At 39.6% G+C, this 21,256-nt stretch overlaps 1 protein-coding gene across 2 annotated transcripts in view; it reads right to left on the bottom strand.

The window, feature by feature from the left end:
- The window catches only part of TMEM45A (transmembrane protein 45A), an 81,944-nt gene that overhangs the window by 13,311 nt on the left and 47,377 nt on the right, over positions 1-21,256 (bottom strand). For both annotated transcript variants that reach the window (XM_017891931.1, XM_017891930.1), the window contains 3 exons: positions 5,209-5,401; positions 3,425-3,637; positions 1,803-1,987 (listed from right to left, as the gene is read on the bottom strand). In XM_017891931.1, coding sequence (XP_017747420.1) covers positions 1,803-1,987; positions 3,425-3,637; positions 5,209-5,398 — 588 coding nt within the window. In that variant the 5' untranslated portion in view covers positions 5,399-5,401. The remainder of the gene's footprint in view (positions 1-1,802; positions 1,988-3,424; positions 3,638-5,208; positions 5,402-21,256) is intronic.

Raw genomic sequence — 21,256 nt, 5'->3', positions numbered from 1 at the left:
AAAAAAAAAAAAAAAAAAAAAAAAAATTACCCAACAGTGCAAACTACATCAACACATTGAAAAACTACAAACTAACACATCAAATTTTACGGAAGGCAGCTCTAGCACTGTGCAGACAAATGTATTTGTTTAAATGCATTTATTTTAAACCAAGAAAGACTGAAAATAAATGAGATCAGAATCGAACTAAAAAAAAAGACAAAAAAAAAAAAAAAAAAAAAAAAAAAAAAAAAAAGACAGAGAAGCAGAAAACAGCCTTATAACAAAGCAAAAAATTAACATAAGAAGAAATGGACAGATCCAGACCTGTAATATAAAACTTCAACAGACTTCTATTAGAAAGTGAGAGATCAATCAGATGATCTCTAGGAATATAGAATATATAAAAAACACAATCAAAGAGTCCCAAAAGCCTGGTTTCATCCTCCACCTTGAAAGGAGTCCTTTTACTTTCTTTTAGTCTCACTGGAGCCAAAAAAACCAGCCGTCACCGTCTGCTCTGGGCTTGTGGGCTCAGCTTGACTCTTGCTCTGCATTTCTGTTCTACATCCAGCGCACAAGTTTCTTTGGCCTCTTTTTGTTTGTTTTGCTTCATTGCAGTTAGTGGTTTCTACTTTATTGTTTAAATTTATTTTTAACATTTTCTTTCCAATTTTCTATTTTTTTCTATTTTTCTATTATTTTATTTATTTTATTTTATTTTATCTGTCATTGTTATGTGTGAGGAGCAGACAAGATACACAAGACACAGTAACATATATAGAGTGTTTTATATAACATTTTACATAATTAAATTCACCAATTATCAGCTTCTTCACATTATAGAGTATTTGTTAGTTTTTTCTATGAAGTTTTCCGTTAAAATAACCGTTGGATCTAGTCCCTCTTTACTGGCCTTTGCCCCAACAGCCTTTCCACTTTCTTGCATGCTTAAATAGTACATCTTTTCTATCCCATTTGACGATGATATTTCTCTCCTGCTCCCCTACCAATGCTTTTTATCACTCCTCATGTGCAATACAAATCTCTAAAATAACCTCATTATCCCAAATCTCTGCTCTCTGGTGACTAAAAATCTCTTCTAAGGAGTCTCCCCTGATTAAACCAAAATTCACCTTCCATCCTAGACTTTGTTTACAGATATGTATGCATGTTGGATTATGATTCATCGCTCTCTATAAAATGTATGTTCACTGATTGGAATTCATGCTTTCAACAACACATCAAGGTTAAAGAGTTAACAGCTTAAAATGGAAAAAGCCTGGGGCCTCGGGTCGGACGAATCCAAATTTAGATCCTAGCTCCATTATTGTATGAGACTTGGTCTGGAGTCTTCCTATCTGTAAATTGGTGATGATAATGCCTGAATTCCAGGCTGTTGCAAGGAAAAAATAAAACAATGTATATATAAAGGTTTGGTACAGTAGCCAACATATAGTTATTTCTCAATAAATAATAGTTTGCTCTCTTTTCTGCCTTCTATATGTTTCTTAAGCTTATTACGCTATAAGCTGCTTTAGTGTCAGGAACTGCTTCTAACTAAAAGCGTCAGCTCAGAGTTCCTACATAATGGATGTCCAGGTATCTGATGAAGATGTGCACGCACCACTTCCCAGCTGCTTGACAATTCTCCCATCAAGGCTATTGGGACAGTCAAACATCACTTCTCAGAGGCCCATGATCTTACTACAGGCCATACGTTGAAGGGAAGTCTCTGGGGTCTACAGCAAACTGCCTCATCAAATAAACAGAGAAGTTACAAGCAAAGGGTCCAGGTACATTAACTAGAGACCCCAACTCACCTGAAAGAACCAGCTCCCCTGAAGCAGAATGAGGCTTGACCGCAGTAGCTCCAGAAGTACATTGTTCCGAACAAGGAACTCTAGAAAGGCAATGAGGCCTGTCAGAAAGACGACCAAAACCAGCAGCTGGTGCACAAAGATGTCCAGTATTTCCCGGCCATGAGTGTGGTTGTAGAAGATAAAAGCTGATGGGGAAAAAACAGATTATCTTCTTCAGTGGAACCAAGGGTCACCCACTGTTTCTCTCTCGCCCTCTCTCTGTAAACAGAATTTTACACATACACACATTTGTCCAAAAGAGCAGGTGCCCACTGATTCCCACAGTACTGCATTTTTGGAGACATTACCACCTCATTAGAATAGAATCTTTGAAATCTAACCTTCTTTTGTTTTCCCTGACCTTTATTCTCTAACATATTGTGACATTTTCAAAGAATGGATTCTCATTATCTCACGGTGTTAACTGTATTTTTGAATGAATATCTTTTCCTCTTTATCCAAATGAAAAGTATTAAGATGAAGTTGGAATCTCCATAAGATGAAAATATTTCAAAGCATCTTCTAAGCAGGACAAAGAACAGTAAGCATGGCAAGTGCAATAATTCAGATGAGCACCCAGATGAATAAATCAAAGCATCGCCTTAAGCAATTCAGTCCACTGGAGGAGGCAAACACATATAAATCATAAGGGTGGATTTTGACAGGTATAACAACAGACTCTGGAAGCTCCCAAGAAGTAGTAAATAACTGCATTTCTTCATCCCATGGACAGGTTCCAGCTTCATCTTTTTCATGAAGACAAAGAGAAAAGATGTTCATTCAAAATATGGTAACACCCTGAGATAATGAGAACTGGGCTATTAGTTGTTGACATCCATCTTTTGTCCAGCCCTTGTTCCCAAGAGGTATGGGCAAAAGTTCTTATCATCAGATGCCAGAGGTAAGGTAAGTAGGAAGTGACTGCCTCCTGATCAATTTGTGGTTATCTATTTCCATAATCAATCTATTTCTTACCTGTGTAATACATGAAAACAAATCATTAAATGCTTGTTTTCTTTTTTCTCCCTACAGTAACTGGGAGACCAGCTGAACAAAAAATATTGTTTTAATTAACTTTCCAAAATTAGGACCCCATATTTTTTATGTGACTGCATTTTTTGGACCCTACTTGTCATGACATGGCAGAGTATTACTGTATCAATATGAAAAAGCCTATTAGTAGATAGTGGAAGCTGTTCCGCTGTATGTGGCTGCCTCATTTCAGTGTATTCATGCTTTATTACTCAGGGATCAGTTTTCATTTGTTAAAAGTAAAAAAAAAAAAATGATAATCTTCAGAACAACCCAGAGATGAGTAACCTTCGTAAGTGGTCCTTTGAGACAGATGTGAAATGTGAACATAGCAATTGAACAATTGTGTTTGCCCAGTTCTACTAAATGAGTCAGTACAGCACGTAGATCTTTGGCACTCTGCCTAGGACACCCAAATATTTCATTATGGCCCAAATATATGGCCCTATCAATCAAGGCTGCAACAAGATGCCAGAAGTATATTAATATGAAGGGCTACACAAATGCCCACTAATAGAGAAAGGTACATGAAAATACTCATTAATACTTACCCTCCACAAATAAGGCATTTGACAGCATTAACTTGGTTAAGGAAACAGGAAGTGAACTGATGGTGAAACATAATATGTTTGCCACACCAAACAGCCCAAAGAAGAAATACATGGTGAAATGATGCCAGCCTAGGAGTTGGTTCCAGTGGCCCTGTTTATAGTCATATAACATCAGATAGGGCCCTCCAGGAATAAACTGCTCCCCAGCCATGCCTGCAAAGAAACATATCACAGTTTTAGCAACTCTGCTTTACCTAGAATTTAAGAAGATGCAGGAGGATTAGCCCATTGCTTATTCCAATCTAATGGTCTCTTGTGACATTGATTCTTCACTCTGAGGTGTTCCCTAACAGCTGAGCACTGGCACTTAAGGCTTGTTTTGGAGGTTCAGATGCTGGTTCAAATAAATAGTTTTAGTCAAAGATAGCCAATTGAATTAAATAGCTATTTCAGATCTTCAATGCCAATGATCTTAGTTCCACTGCCCATTCCAATCTAATGACTAAGATACATCCTGAATTATTTGGAGATTTGAATTTGGGAGACAACTCCTATGGAAATTGATTACTTCCTTCTTAAATACTACATCTTTCAGTAGCTGCCATAAAGTAGGGGGTTGTGCTTGGTACCAGATAAAAATGCTAAAGAGTTCAGCTTTTCTCCAATTATGATAACTGAGAAAGCCCAGACAAGACTGAGCACAGTGGCTCACACCTGTAATCCCAACACTTCGGGAGGCCGAGGCGGGCAGATCACTGGAGGTCAGGAATTCGCACCGAGCCTGGCCAACATGGTGAAACCCCATCTCCACTAAACACACAAAAATTAGCCGGGTATGGTGGCAGGCGCTTGTAATCCTACCTACTTGAGAACCTGAGGCACAATTGCTTGAACCCAAGAGGCAGAGGTTGCAGTGAGCCAAGATAATGCCACTGCACTCCAGCCTGGCTGATAGACCAAGACTCCATCTCAAAAAAAAAAAAAAGAAAAGAAAAAAGGAAAAAAGAAGCCCAGACAGATACAGCAGATGATCTAGTCTGATATGCAAACAGTTAAACTTTCTTAGACATACTGCCTTATTTGTTAATCTATAGGATTTGGCAAGGAAATTTCCCTCTTTGGAAATGTTACTGTGTAATTTGATGCCATAACAAAGACCTGTTGCCATGAATAAAGCATGAAGAAATCTAATGGGAAAATCAGAAAATTTATCTTTTATAACGGAGCGGCTAGAGTGGAACTCTCAAGAACACAGAACATTTTCACTGAATCTTCAGATGGAAGATTCAGTGGAAAGGCCTTAGAAGTTATCTGGCCTAATCTCTTTCTCCAGCTTAGGAACCAAGAAAAAAAGATGTGTGCAGAAGGCTAAAGTCTTCTACAGCCTATCAGAAATGATGTATTACTGAAGTTTTTCCATAATTACTTGATTAATTTCACATGATTTGCAAAATGGTTTTTGATAGGGTTTATTCTGTCAGAGATCGGAACAACTGTTATAAAATTATTTCAGAAGCTCCAACCAATTCTTTAAAAGAAACTCACTTTGGGTATGCAAGTTAACTATTATGACTAATTCATTAAGAAATAGCTCTTTGTATAAGTGTAAATTATTACCTTCCCAATGAATTGTATCTGATAGAAATTACAATTAGAATATGTGTTGAGATTTTTTTTTAAATAAAATTCCTTTTAGGCAATTTTCATGATTTTTATATGTTTTTCATATTTTACATATTGAAAACACCCAAAAGGGTAAAACAGAAAACAGATGGTCCACTCACCAGTTAAAGCCATGCCAACTATTATAATTCCCTCCAAAATTTCCAATCGACAGAATAATGTTTTGGAACCAAGGTAGCAGGTGCGCTTTTGCTTTTTGAAGATATACTTCAGAGTACTCATTGTACACCACCAAAGACCCATGATAAAAAAGAAGGTTCCAGGGAGGGCATGACCTCTGAAATTCCCCATGATCTACAAATATAAGAACACACAGAAAATAAAAAAACATTTTATTGCCAGAATCTGGACAAAACCTCACTTGTTTCCATCAAGTACACTGTCTTCTGATTATGGATACAACACTGAGGATGATTCTGAGGATCCTACACTACTGTGCATAGTAGTAAATGCCACTACAATATCAATAATATCAATAAAAACTCACATTTGTTGAATACTTACCATGTACTCTGCACTGTGTCAAGTGTTTTATGTTCAGTCTTCAACCTAATTTACGCAACACACCCCTGAATGAAGCGCTGTTATCCCTTTTTCTTTAGGGATACTCATTTAGAGAAGTTAGACTGCTTGCCCAAATCTCACAAACATTAAGCAAAAGTTCCATTATTTTTAACACAGAAATCCAAAGAATTTCTTTGCATCGACAGTGGGTACTTCTCCATACAGTGGCCCTTCAAGCCTCTCTGAAGGAAAGTGATATGAAACTTTTATCTTTATGTTTAAAACTTGAAATGATGTGAAATTGCCTACACATTTTTTTAGGTTGATAATTTCAAAATATCAAGCATCAAGTGTATGGAAGAAACAATTAGTGTTCATTAAATATCTGTGTGCTGCTCCCATTCTTTCCCAGCCTCTCCCTCCAGTTAAAAACATGGACCCATGTTTTTAGTTCTGGCTAATACACTGTAAGCTGAACTAGCACATGTCACTTTCCAAGCTGGGTCAGTTAGCAGTCTACATGACTCCTTTACCTCTCTCTTCTCCTGCCTGGGCAACCTTGGTGTGGCATATCTGCAACTCAGAAGGTGATCAACCAGCCTGCTTCAGATTTTGTAAGAAACTATCCCTTATTGTGCTAAGGCAATGAAACTTTGAGATTTACTGTTAAAACACCTTAGCCCCACCTAGCCAGATATCAAGCCAAATCAAATTGCAAATTTTGTTTACATTATTGCCACATGGTGGAGTCACTTCTGGTTAATAAACAGAAATACCCAGCCGGGCGCGGTGGCTCACGCCTCTAATCCCAGCACTTTGGGAGGCTAAGACGGGCAGATCATGAGGTCAGGAGATCGAGACCATCCTGGCTAACACGGTGAAACCCCGCCTCTACAAAAAATACAAAAAAATAGCCAGGCATGGGGACGGGCGCCTGTGGTCCCAGCTACATAGGAGGCTGAGGCAGGAGAATGGCGTGAACCCAGGAGGCGGAGTTTGCAGTGAGCCGAGATCGCACCACTGCACTCCAGCCTGGGCGATAGAGCAAGACTCCATCTCAAAAATAAATAGATAAATAAAATAAAAAATAAATAAATAAACAGAAACACCCTCCATTTTGGGTCACTGCTATTAAAAAAAAAAAAAAAAACAGGCCGGGCACGGGGGCTCAAGCCTGTAATCCCAGCACTTTGGGAGGCCGAGACGGGCGGATCAGGAGGTCAAGAGATCGAGACCATCTCTGGCTAACACGGTGAAACCCCGTCTCTACTAAAAAAAAATACAAAAAGCTAGCCTGGCGCCTGTAGTCCCAGCTACTCGGGAGGCTGAGGCAGGAGAATGGCGTGAACCCGGGAGGCGGAGCTTGCAGTGAGCTGAGATCTGGCCACTGCACTCCAGCCTGGGTGACAGAGCGAGACTCTGTCTCAAAAAAAAAAAAAAAAAAAAACGGTCTTGAATTATGTGAGTTTTAATTTACGTGAGTTGCCCTTTATTGACACATATCATACCATCAACACAATAATGAAAAGAGAGTCCAGAATCACCCTCGTGGATCTGACACTAGGCCAGGTCAAAGTAAATTCATGAAAGGAGATTTCAGGATTTCCCCTGGCCCAGCAGACTTCTTTATCTCTAGGTGATAATGGGCTTCTCAGTTCAGGACAGACCCCTTTGGGTTACTTCCACCCCTCTGATACGACTGTGAAACTCAGGGGGAAACTTGGAAGCTGACCCAAACACTAAAAGTCTCTTGTATCTCACGGGCGACCCCGGGCAGTCATTTCAGGACACCCTGGAATCGTCCAAACCATCCAAAAGTCTCAGGCTCAATATAGCACATAGTGCTGTATGCAGGTCCTTGTCCTAACTATGCCTGTAATGGCGTGTTTGGGTCATGTTTCTTAACCTTTCTAAGCCTTGGTTCTTAACAAATAAAAGAGGGAGGCAGGCCTAGATGAAACCTGGAGTTCTTTCCTGCCCTAACAGTCTCTGATTTACTATCCTAACCACCACCTTTATCACAGTGTTGCTGAGTTCTGCTTTGGTTTAGACAATCATATGGGATTGAGAAAACTTCTATATGGGATTGAAAAGTATATACAGACTGCAAATTTATTGAACTTTTCTGAAAATGAGTTGTATTTGGTTTAAGAAGTCTTAAACATTTTATATTTCTTAGTACAGGAAGCCCACTTGCAGGGATTTATCTGGAAAATATAAATGGAAATACAGGCACTAGGAGAATGTTAAATAAATTACGCAGCCACTGAAAATAAGGTTTTCAAATAACTTAAATGATAGGGGATATAGTTAGTTAAAAAATAGGATTAAAAATTAGGGGAAGGGGCTTTGATTTTGGATTATCTAAGTCCAAATACCAACTTTATAATTTGTTAGTTACATAACTTTGGGAGAGTTACTGAACCCCTCCGTGCCACAGTTTTCTCTTCTGTAAAATGGGACAAATAACAGTACCTACATCATAAATTTAAAATTAATTACTCCAAAGCAAATAACCCATGGTGCTGTTAAATAAGGTCACGCTATTTTCAACCTACCTCTAACTACCAGAGTGAAACAAAAGTAAAACCAAATGCACGATTTTACTTAAATACTAAGATGGATATAGAAAATCAAGAAACATTGATACAATTCATTTGGCAATCACTGTTGTACCGCCCAAGACATTTCTCTTGCTGTGGTCTTAGAGGGTTACTGGGATAATCTGTGGTTATTGAACTCCTTGACTGCAATTAGAGAATAAACTCCTTGAAAGCAGAGGCCATATATCCATTCTTCTTTCAATTCCCCCCTGGACTATCCACTGCCTTACATACTATGAGGTTCTGAATTTACAAGGAGTTACTAAGCTCTTCTTATAACACAAGATCATACATTTGCAAAACATCTCTACTCTGATGTCTCAAAGGCCTCTCACCCTCAACATACCCCAACACTGAACTAATCATCTTATCAACCCATCTACTGCCAGAAAATAGTTTTAGTTACCCTAAAAGAATCCCTGGTTACCTAGTTTGGTTAACAACACTGCCAATTCACCCCTTTGCCCAAACCCAAATTATGAGCATCATCCTAGAGTTTGGCTCTTTCCTTAAAAACCAATTGGTTATTGAGATTTATCACCTCTGCTGTCTAACATTGATCCCCTCTAGGGGAAGGGGAAGAGGCCCCTTCAATTTCACCTGCTTGGAGAAATCCTTCCTGATGGCCCAAATAGGGGAGGGTCCCTATTACACCCTTTCAAGGCACCCAGTCCTCACATTAGTGACTTCTTTGCATGATTAGTTATTGAAGGTCTGTCCTCCTCAATAGCTGCTATGACCATTACCATAGTATGAAATCCTATGCAACTGACTGTGGGGGCCCCTCAGAGTGTAGGTGCCTGGGCCTTCTCCTTTTTTTTTTTTTTTTTTTTAGGCTCCTAGTATATTAAAAAAGAAAGAAAATGCCAAAACAGAGTCACAGGAAATTTGGTTGCTTTTAAATATTTAGAATTACCTAGTAAATACTTTTAATATACAAGCAAACATATTGCCTATGTCATAGATAAGATGAAATTTTAAAATGCAGGCTTTCCCTGAATGTACAGCTCTAGGCCAAATAGCCCTCTTGACCCACCCCTATGACAAGCTAAGAGGCTCCTGCTGCCCACAAAGCTGAGAGGATCGATATATCTCAGCACACCAGTTAGGATGTAATAAGGAGGCAATGGGGAATAGTGGAGGGTTTGTGAAGAAGAATATGAGCTGATCAAAGAGGCGAAAGAAAGGAGTCCTCCTTCCTACTTCAGTTATACAACTCCTGTGTCTTCAGCCTTTCAATCTGAAACAATCTGATTGTTCCAATCTTTCTGTTTAAAGATCCAGACAAAATGAAGTCAAAGTATAAGGGTTGTTATATTTGCCTGGCTAAGGAACTCAACAGATGCAGTTACTTCTGGCAATAAAAACATCATTCACCTTACTTCACTTTCATTGTGAAAGAAAACATTGTCCATATCCTCAAACATCACTTCACTCTCATCTCCTAGAAATCATTATCTGTAAATCTCTTTTGTTCCCTGCTTTACTGACGCCTTCAGGTACAACTTATTCCTTGTAAAAGCCAAGTAAAGTAGCATAGAGTTTGATCAGATTTAAACACAAAAGCAGACCTTCTCCTTTGAAGGAGAGCACGGGGCTTTCCTTGACCACAAAAGAGAACATGCAAACAGCCAGCAGAAACCCCAAGGAAAATCCCAGGGCAGGAAACATGAAGGCCCTTCCTCCGGACTTTCCTACCTGATCCCACCACTTACAACCTCCTAAGAAATGCCATTCAGCTGGGCGCGGTGGCTCATGCCTGTAATCCCAGCACTTTGGGAGGCCGAGGCGGATGGATCACGAGGTCAGGAAATCAAGACCATCCTGGCTAACACAGTGAAAGCCTGTCTCTACTAAAAATACAAAAAAGTCTCCAGGCGTGGTGGCACGCGCCTGTAGTCCCAGCTACTCGGGAGGCTGAGGCAGGAGAATGGCATGAACCCGGGAGGTGGAGCTTGCAGTGAGCTGAGATCAGGCCACTGCATTCCAGCCTGGGGGACAAAGTGAGGCTCCATCTCAAAAAAAAAAAAGAAAGAAAGAAGGAAGGAAGGAAGGAAGGAAGGAAGGAAGGAAGGAAGGAAGGAAGGAAGGAAGGAAGGAAGGAAAAGAAAGAGAGAGAGAGAGAGAGAAAGAAAGAAAGAAAGAAAGAAAGAAAGAAAGAAAGAAAGAAAGAAAGAAAGAAAGAAAGAAAGGAAGGAAGGAAGGAAGGAAGGAAGGAAGAAAGGAAGGGGAGAGGAGAGGAGAGGAGAGGAGAGGAGAGGAAAGGAAAGGAAAGGAAAGGAAAGGAAAGGAAAGGAAAGGAAAAGAAAAGGAAAAGAAAGAAAGAAAGAAAAGCAGTTCATCTAGGTCTAAAAAAATGGACTGCAAGATTTCATCATTGGCTTCCGGTGTGATTCATCCTAAAAATTCTTCCTCCTCCCCTATCCAAAGAAGCCCTCCACTTCTAACGATACAAGCATTACCCTCTGGCCTGAAAACAAGAAACCCCTCCTGATATCCCCATTACCCTACTTTTTGATGACCACCCCCTGGCATATACACAGACTCACTCCCCACACAAAAGGGAAACATTTGAAAACTCTATCCCTTAAGAGAAAATATTGGGTAGAGCCCAAGATCTAACTCAGGTGTGGGGAAAGAAAAGTGAGATCAGACTGTTACTGTGTCAATGTAGAAAGTAGACATAAGAGACTCCATTTTGTTCTGTACTAAGAAAAATTCTTCTGCCTTGAGATGCCGTTAATCTGTAACCCTAGCCCCAACCCTGTGCTTGCAGAGACATGTGCTGTGTTTACTCAAGGTTTAATGCATTTAGGGCTATGCAGGAAGTGCTTCATAAAACAAGTGCTTGAAGGCAGTATGCTTGTTAAAAGCCATCATCATTCTCTAATCTCAAGTACCCGGGGACACAATACACTGTGGAAGGCCGCAGGGACCTCTGCCTAGGAAAGCCAGGTATTGTCCAAGGTTTCTCCCCATGTGATAGTCTGAGATATGGCCTCATGGGAAGGGAAAGACCTGACTGTTCCCCAATCTGACACCTGTAAAGGGTCTGTGCTGAGGAGGGTTAGGAAAAGAGGAAGGCCTCTTTGCAGTTGAGATAAGAGGAAGGCATCTGTCTCCTGCTCCTCCCTGGCAATGGAATGTCTCGGTGTAAAACCCGATTGCATGTTCTATTTACTGAGATAGGAGAAAAGCACCTTAGGGCTGGAGGTGAGTTGTGCTAGCGGCAATGCTGCTCTTTAATGCATGGAGATGTTTATGTATGTGCACATCAAAGCGCAGCACCTTTTTCTTAACCTTGCTTATGACACAGAGACATTTGTTCACATGTTTTCCTGCTGACCCTCTCCCCACTATTACCCTATTGTCCTGCCAGATCCCCCTCTCCGAGATGGTAAAGATAATGATCAATAAATACTGAGGGAACTCAGAGACCGGCCGGTGCGGGTCCTCCGTATGCTGAGCGCTGGTCCCCTGGGCCCACTTTTCTTTCTCTATACTTTGTCTCTGTGTCTCTTTCTTTTCTCAAGTCTCTCATTCCACCTGACGAGAAACGCCCACAGGTGTGGGGGGGCTGGCCCCCTTCACTCAGGTGCTAGGTGTTAATCCCCAGGTGTTAACAGCCACAAAAACCACAGCCCAGGTCTATACACAGAAAGGGAAAACAACTCAAAATAACCCAGAAAAAGAGATGCAATGGTTTCATTGGTGGAATTCTAATCAAATAGCTAAATTCAGTATAAAATGAATACCATTATGAGAAAAAACTTAAAATTTCATCTTGCACCACCACCAAAATGACGTATTCCTAAGTCTTCATTAGTGACTCACATTTCAAGATACATTTGTAAATTCCAATGCACTAAACAAATCTGAACAGCTTTGCTCTATTTGCCTTAATTCTCAAATTGTATCCACATACTATGGATATCCCCATTACCCTACTTTTCGATGACCACCCCCTGGCATACACACAGACTCACTCACCACACAAAAGGGAAACATTTTAAAACTCTATCCCTTAAGAGATAATATTGGGCAGAGCCCAAGATCTAACTCAGGTGTGGGGAAAAGAAAGCAAGATGTGGTTTTAAAATTTCATTCTCCATAATTCTGTACCAGCACTTTCTCCTCCAAATTTCATTTATTTTGAATGAGTCTTCTTAAAGTATCCTTACCTTCACAGTTTCCTCAATGTCAAGTCCAAATTAGTTCTCTTATCTCAAAGATTTATAATGGCTCCAGACTCAAGATGGAAAAGCAGATGCTGAGTGGCCCTAAATCTAAAATTGCCCACTCTTCCTCCTTTGAGATTAAACCAATGTACTCCTATCTTTCTAGCATGAGCAGATAAACCTTCAGACTAGGTTACAATGCATTTAAACCCAGAGAACACACCCTTTGGAACCTCCTGCCTCCCTATCCAAACATTGTGCCAGAGGACAGTTCTAGTTGCAACTCACCTTGCCATCCTACCTACCAGGCCACTAGCCTCAGTTGTGTGCCACCTGCTCTGAGAACCAAGGCCAGTGAAAGATATTGCCACTCTTGCAGGCCATGGAGACAGCAGACAAAGGGAGTGGTTAGAGCAGCAATAACATAATAGATCGTGTTCTGTAAGGCCTAAGAAGATAACCCATTTTCGTTTTGGTTGTTTTTTGGACTTTTTGTTTGTTTATTTGTTTGTTTGTTTGTTTGAGACAGGATCGTCGCCCAGGCTGGAGTACAGTGGGGTAATCTCAGCTCACTGCAACCTCCACCTCCCGGGTTGAAGCGATTCTCCTGCCTCAGCCTCCTGAGTGGCTGGGATTACAGGCGCATGCCACCATACCTGGCTAATTTTTGTATTTTTAGTAGAGATGAGGTTTTACCATGTCGACCAGGCTGGTCTCGAACTCCTGACCTCAGGTGATCTGCCCACCTCGGCCTCCCAAAGTGCTGGGATTATAGGCATGAACCACCATGCCCGGCTGAAAATAACCCATTTTCTAACATGCAGTGCCTCAAGCAAGAGATCGCCACAGGGCTGAAGTCATGGCCAAAACCAAAGTTATAGGAATAAGAAAAATGATGAAAGAAAACTGCTGTAGGTCAACAATGCAGTGCAAAGCATTTGGGATGCTCTTCTAATCATCACCTGCATCGTACAGGGACACTTCAGGCGCTTAGGCACCTACTGCAGAACAGACACAGGCCCTCCTCACAACAGAAAGCTTATAATACACTGAAGAAACCACAAAAGACAGAAATGCTAAAATATGTCCCTAAGAAACAAACTAATTACAAGTTCTATAGAGTTGTTAAGATGACTGGCATGCCTAAGATGGGGAGAGGACTCTGTCTAAGAAGATGCCTGGTGGAGGAGGTCATTCTAAAGCAGTGTTGTAGAGGAGGAGCCCGCAGTGACCAGGGGACAGTGGAAAGGAAGCTTCTCAACAGTGGAGAGCAGTTAGGCGAAATCAAGAAAGAAGTGAGAGCTCTGGTCTGCAAGAGGGCTTCTCATTCACTCTCAGCCCAGCAAGCCCAGCCTTCCAAATAAGACGATGAGTGTCTCTTCTTTTTGCAAATGATAGTGCCAAGACACAGGAATGCTATTTGAATGAGCATGTGGAGACAAGTAGAGTAGCATCAAGATACTGAGATTTAAATCTGACTTCCCCATCTCTGTACCCCAGAGGCCATCTGTCTCTTGTCAGTGTCATAAGCCCGGACGTGCTCACTCATATTAGGCTTAGCATGTGACCAGAGATGAGTGGCTCAGCAGCTGCTCCCAAAGCCAGAATGACAATAAAGCTCTGTCAGAAGAAAATAACCACTCTAGAGTGCTATGACCTTATTTATTTTATCTTATTTTGATCTCCTCCGTACCTCTGCCTATAGTTCCCACTACCAACCCCTCTCAATGTTTAAATAACTAAAACCATCCACTACACATCAGTTATTCTTAACCAAACATCTAAAATGACAAGAACCCTAAACTTGAAAATATAAGAAAGGATGAGGCAATCCAAAAACGTATGTCTTTAAAATAAAACCTAAAACAAAATTAAGAACAAACGTCATATGGCATCACCTGCTTGTAACCAACTCTTCAAAGTAAATAGAAGTCTGGAATTGTTTGTCAGTAGTGATGCACCTGTGATGGGAAGGAAGGCATTCATTGAATGCCTATTGTATAGTAATAACTTTACATACATACATCTGTTTATTTTATCATTAAGACAACTCAAGGAAATACAGTTGACTCATGAACATATGGGCTTGAACTGGGTTGGTTCACTTACACATGGGTTTTCTTCTGCCTCTGCCACCCCCGAGACAGCAAGAAAGACCAACCCCTCCTTTTCCTCCTCCTCCTCAGCCTATTCAACATAAAGATGACAAGGATGAAGACCTTTGTGATGATCCACTTCACTTAATGAAAAGTAAATATATTGTATCTTCCTTATGATATTCTTCATAACATTTTCTTTTCTTTAGCTTACTTTATTGTAAGAATACAGTACATAGGCCAGGTGTGGTGGCTCACACCTGTAATCTCAGCACTTTGGGAGGCCAAGGCAAGTGGATCACGAGGTCAGGAGTTTGAGACCAGCCTGACCAACGTGGTGAAACCCCATCTCTACTAAAAATACAAAAATTAGCCCAGCGTGGTGACTTGCACCTGTAATCCCAGCTACTCAGGAGTCTGAGACAGGAAAATCGCTTGAACCTGGGAGGCAAAAGTTGCAGTGAGCCAAGATCGTGCCACTGCACTCCATCCTGAGAAATAGACCAAAACTCTGTCTCAAAAAAAAAAAGAAGAAGAAGAAGAATACAGTATATAATGAAGCTACATTTCATAACATACGAAACATGTGTTAACTGACTGTTTATAAAAGGCTTTCAGTCAAGTTTGGGGGAAGTAAAAATCTATACTTGGATTTTTTACTGCAAGGGGTGGCCAGCACCTCAACCCCTGCTTGCTCAAGGGTCAACTGTATTATTATCTCTACCATAGGTATAAGAAAACCAAGGCTCCACGGTATTTAGTAACCTACTCTACGTCACAGAGTTAGCGAAGACCAGAGCCAGGATTTCAAAGTCCTTGTATGTCTGACTCCAAATCCCTTACCTAAGAACAAAGACTAGAAAAGACTTTTCAATGGCCCCATCAAAGGGTCTCAGTCAAGTACCTTTGAGTAGGTTAAATACCACAGGGAAAAGGCATCTCCTTCTGTTCCTTTCTACCACTGAGCTGCCAGCACAGGTTAAGGAGGTAAAGCTTTGCACAGAGCCAAGAGTATTTATTTACCACCACTGTAGTCAAAGTCAGAGGGCGCAGGACTGCTAACAATAAGGAAAGCTGGGCTTTGTCATTCATTCGTCATGGATTGACAAAGGTCTAGATGCTAGTGATAAACATCAGACTGATCATCAGTGATGTAGTAAGAACATAAAGTTGCCATTCTGTAGTTCCAAGCTACATGTTGCTTCACAATTCAACTCAGTGAACAATGATTTATCACTCTGTATCTAAGGATCTGCTTCAAGTTACAGGGGACTCTACGGTGAGCAAATACATCAGTTTTCTATTGCTGCTGTAACAAATTACTACAAAGTTAGTACATTGAAAGTACACACATTTATTATATTACTGTTCTATGGGTCAGAAATTCCACACTGATCTCACTGGGCTATCAAGGTGTCAGCAAAGCTGCCCCTACCTGCCTATCACTAAAACCAAGGTGCCACCAAGGGGGCTGCTATGTCCCATTGAAAGGCTGTAAGGGAGAATACATATCTTTCCCTTTCCCAGCTCCTAGAAGCCACCTCTATTCCTTGGCTCATAGCCCCCCTCCCTCCATTTTCAAAACCAGTAATGTTCCATCTCGGACCACTTCCTAACCATGGATCCCTCTGACTCTGAGATTATCTGGTAAAGGTTCTAATTTTAAGAACTCATGTGATTAGACTGAGTCTACCGAAATAATCCAGGATAATCTCTTCACTGTATGTCATTCATTTAATCACATATGCAAAGTCCCTTTTGCCAAGTAAGGTAATATATTCACAAGTTCCAGGAATCAGGACATAGGCAGGTAGGAACACTGTTCTGCCTACCACAAAAACACGAAAGGGCTTACAGCCTGGCAGGACAAAGAAGACAGACACAGAAGTGACTATGATTCCAAAAAGACGGGCTAAGATTTACAGTAAAGGAATAAAACGCTGTACGTGTGCCGAGCCCCTTCATTTAATTCAAGGAAGGGAGAGAGGCGTGTGACTAGATTTGGGAAGAACTTGAAAGGTCATCTGAGCTAGACCGTGAACAATGAATGGATTTCAAAAGGTGGAACTAAAAGGAGTCACCCTCGACGTAAGGAAGAGCATGAATAAACTCGCATTGGAAGGAACATAGAGGAGACATTGTAGTCACTGGGGTAGGAGACAATGAAAAATCCAGCTAGAAACTATACACATATGAGAAGCTGGTGAGTGATAGAAATGACAATATAAATTACCAGTCCATGGAAAAATTATTAATGTTACTAGAACTGAGTTTCTATTCGTGGATAAAAATTAAACTAGACTCCCTACTCACATCAGATTCAAAATAAATTCTAGGTGTATTAAAGACTTAGTTATGAAATTCCAACTTTAAAACTTTTAGAAGAAAATATTTGAAGACATCTTTATGACTTTGGGATAAGAAAAAAAAATTTAAACAAGATACATAAAGCAAAACAATGAAGAAAACAACTGAGAAGGCTGACCACATCAAAATTTAAAACTTCTCTATACAAATGGCAAACATGAAAAGATGTTCAAGATCATTAGTCATTTGGGATAGGCTAACTAAAATAATAAATACCAATACACACTCACTAGCATGGCTAAATTTTAAAAGACTGACAATTTCAAGTGTTGGTATGGATGTGGACCAGCTAGAACTCTTATTCACTGCAGGTGGAAACACAAATAGAACAGCCCCATGGGAAAGCAGCTTGTCACTTGTTATAACATTAAACATACACTTACCATTCGACCCAGCAATTTCACACTAGGTATTTACCCAAGAGAAATGAAAACAATGTCCGCAAAGAGACTTGTACATGGATCCTCATAGTAGCTTTATTTGTAACAATCCAAACCTGGAAATAACCCATTGACATGTGCATGAATGAACAAACTATGATACATCTCCACAATAAAAAGGGACAAATTACTGACACATGTAAAAATCTGAATTAATCTCAAAAGCATTATGCTACATGAAACAAAACAGACGCCAAAGGGTACTTACTGCATAGTTCCATTTATATGAAATTCTAATATAGACAAAACTGTAGTGATAGAAAGCAGATCAGTGGTTGCTTCAGGGTAAAGGGAACAGAATTGACTGCAAAGGGCATTAGGAAACTTTTCAAGTTGATGGGAATATTCTATATACTGATCGTGACAATAATTACACAACCGTATACATTTGCCCAAACTCATCAAATTATACTCTTAAAAGATGTGAACTTTATCACATGTAAATTACACTTCAATAAAGCTGATTGAAAAGAGTGGAAGAAATATCACTTCTGCCCTTCCTTCTCTTGAAGGCTGGAACAGGATTATGATGGTTAATGCTTTGGCAGTTATCTCAGATTATGCAGATAAGGCTCACATCTAGGGGATAGGAGCAGTGCACCTAAAAGAGGCTTATTCCTGAAGACTGTGGATCCACCATTCCATCCCTGCATATCTTATTTTATGTGAGATGGAATCAAACTTTTATCATGTACAAAAGCAAAAAAATTAAATCTACCTTGTATAATAGCAAAAAAACTTCTATATGTCCAAACATTAGCTAACAGTTATTAACTGCTTTCTGTGTACCACTTTTCATTTATGTAACTGCTCTTCATCTTAACTCCTTTAATCTTCAAAACAAACCTCTGAAATAGGTACTACTATCATCCCCATTTTACAGATGAAGAAACTGAGATGCAGTTAGAGATTAACTAACATATCCAAGGTCATGCTGGTGATAAGTAACAGAATCGGGATTCATACCCATCCTTGGGCCTATGCCTCTCCCACAATGGTAGCATAAATAAAGTTTTAAAATACATGACAGACAGAAAAAATATTTGAAATAAATGTCAAAGACAAAGGACAAGTACTAGGGAATGTAATTTTTTAATTAGGAATCAATTTGAAAAAGAAAAACTGCTCCCCCATGGGTAAAAAATAAGAATAGACAATTCAACACAAGGCAAAACCCTCATTGTCCAATAATCTTAAGAAAAGATCCTTGATTCACTAGAAAGCAAAGAAAACCAAATTAAAACAGGTATTTTCATCTATTTTACTGCAAAATTTAAAAAATCTATTATATCAAGTGTTGGTGAGGGCATAAGGAAACAAGAACACTCATATACTACTAAAAGTGCAAACTGGCATTACTATTACACTTTGCCAAGAATTTGGCAGTAGCTAGGAGAGCTGAAAATGCACATATGACACAATCCAGCCATTCAATGTTTAGTGTGTAATCCCCCAAAATTCCTGTAGACGCTCTCTTGTATATGTCAAAAAAAGTTCATTACCAGAATTTGTTGTAGTAACATAAAATTGGAATAACACCAAAATCTGAACATCCATCAATAGAGAAATGAATAAATAATATGATATAACATGTATACAACACAATATAATACTACCAGTAAAAGATTTTTGAATAAAAGAAGTATATCTATATTCATAAACACACCAAAATCTGAACATCCATCAATAGAGAAATGAATAAATAATATGACATAATATATATGTAACATAATATAATACTACCAGTAAAAGATTTTTTAATAAAAGAAGTATATCTATATTCATAAACAGGAATTAATTTTGAAACCATTGAGTGAGAAACGCAAATCGCAAAACAGTGGTAAACGTTGATGCAATTTGTGTACTGTTTTATTTTCCATTTTATTTTAGTGGATATATGATTCAGTGGATACATGTGGAAGTTTATTACCTGAGTATATTGCATCATGCTGAGGTTTGGGGTATGAATGATTCCATCACCCATGTACTAAGCATAGTACCCAACAGTAAGTTTTTCAACCCTTGTCCCCTGCCTCCCTTCCTCCTCTAGTAGTCCCCAGTGCCTATTATTGTCATCTGCATGCCCATGTATGCTCAATGTTTAGATCCTACTTATAAGTGACAACATGTGGTATTTGATTTATTGTACCTGTGTTAATTCATCTAGGAAAATGGCTCCAGCTGCAACCATGTTGCTGCAAAGAACATGATTTTCATTCCTTTTTATGGTCACACAGTATTCCATGATGTAAATGTACCACAAATTCTTTATCCAATCCAGTGAGCACCTCAGTTGGTTCCATGTCTTTGCTATTGTGAATGGTGCTGCAACGAACATGTGAGTGCATGTGTCTTTTCAGAGAACAACTTATTTTCTTTTGAATATAATACCCAGTAATGGGATTGCTGGGTCAAATGGTAGTTCGGAGTTCTTTGGGAAACCTCCAAATGCTTTCCATAAGAACTGAACTAATTTACATTCCCACCAACAGTGTACAAATGTTCCCTTTTCTTCAAAGCCTTGCCAGCATCAGTTTCTTTTTAGATTTTTTCAGTAATAGCCCCTCTGACTGGTGTGAGATGGTGTCTCATCGTGGCTTTGATTTGGATGTCTGATGATTAGTGATGTGGAGCATTTTTTCATGTCTATTGGCTACTTGTATGTCTTCTTTTGAGAAGTGTCTGTTCACCTTTTAATGGGGTTATTTTTTTTTCTCATTCAATTAAGTTCCTTGTAGATTCTGGGTGTCAGACCTTGGTTGACTGAATAGTTTGTGAAAATGTGCTCCCATTCTGTAGGTTGCCTGTTTACTCTGTTGATAGTTTATTTTGCTCTGCAGGAGATCTTTAGTTTAATTAGGTCCCACTTACTGATTTTTGTTTTTGTTGAACTTCTTTTGGGGACTTAGTCATAAATCCTTTCCCAAGGCCAGTGTCCAGAATCGTGTTTTCTTCTACAATTCTTCTAGTATTCATATGTCTATGAAATCACGGATGACACAAACAAATAGAAAAACATTCCATGTTCGTAGATTGGAAGAATCAATATCATTAAAATGGCCATACTGCCCAAAGCAATCTACAGATTCAATGCTATTCCTATCAAGCTACCAAGGTCATTTTTTACAGAATTAGAAAATACTGTTCTGAAATTCATATGGAATCAAAAAAGAGCCCCAATAGCCAAAGCAATCCTAAGCAAAAAGAACAAAGCCAGAGGCATCACATTATCTGACTAACTTCAAACTTTACTATAAGGCAACAGTAACCAAAACAGCATGTGCTGGTATAAAAAAAAAGACACATAGACCAATGGAACAGAATAGAGAACACAGAAATAAAATCATGCATGTACAGGCATCTAATCTTTGACAAAGTCAAAGAAGATAAGCTAAGGGGAAAGGACTCCCAGTTTGACAAAGGTGCCAGGATAGCTGACTAGCCATATGCAGAAGAATGAACCCCAACCCCTACCTTTCACCATATACAAAAATTAACTCCACTTTGGGAGGCCTAGTGGGCAGATTGCTTGAGCCCAGGAGTTCAAGACCAGCCCAGGCAACATGGCAAAACTCCATCTCTACTAAAAATATAAAAAGTTAGCTGGGCATGGTGGCACATGCCTATAGTCCCAGCTACCCAGGAAGCTGAAGTGGGAGGATCACCTGATCCCAGGAAGCTGAGGCTGCAGTGAGCCATGATCGTGCCATCACACTCCAGTCTGGGTGCCAGGAGTGAGACCCTGTCTCAAAAAAAAAAAGAAAGAAAAGAAAAAGAAGAGGAAAACAATTAACTCAAGATGGATTAAAGATTTAAATGTAAGACCTTAAAGAATCCTAGAAGAAAACCTAGGAAACACCATTCTGGACATTGGCCTTCATAAAGGATTTATGACTAAGTCCCCAAAAACAATTGCAGCAAAAACAAAAATCAACAAGTGGGACCTAATTAAACTAAAGAG

Source organism: Rhinopithecus bieti, unplaced genomic scaffold (assembly GCF_001698545.2).
Source record: "Rhinopithecus bieti isolate Rb0 unplaced genomic scaffold, ASM169854v2 scaffold_20579, whole genome shotgun sequence".
Classification (NCBI taxonomy): Eukaryota; Metazoa; Chordata; class Mammalia; order Primates; family Cercopithecidae; genus Rhinopithecus; species Rhinopithecus bieti.
The sequence above is the reverse complement of the archived record's forward strand: the minus strand, read 5'-3'. Positions and strand labels throughout refer to the sequence as shown.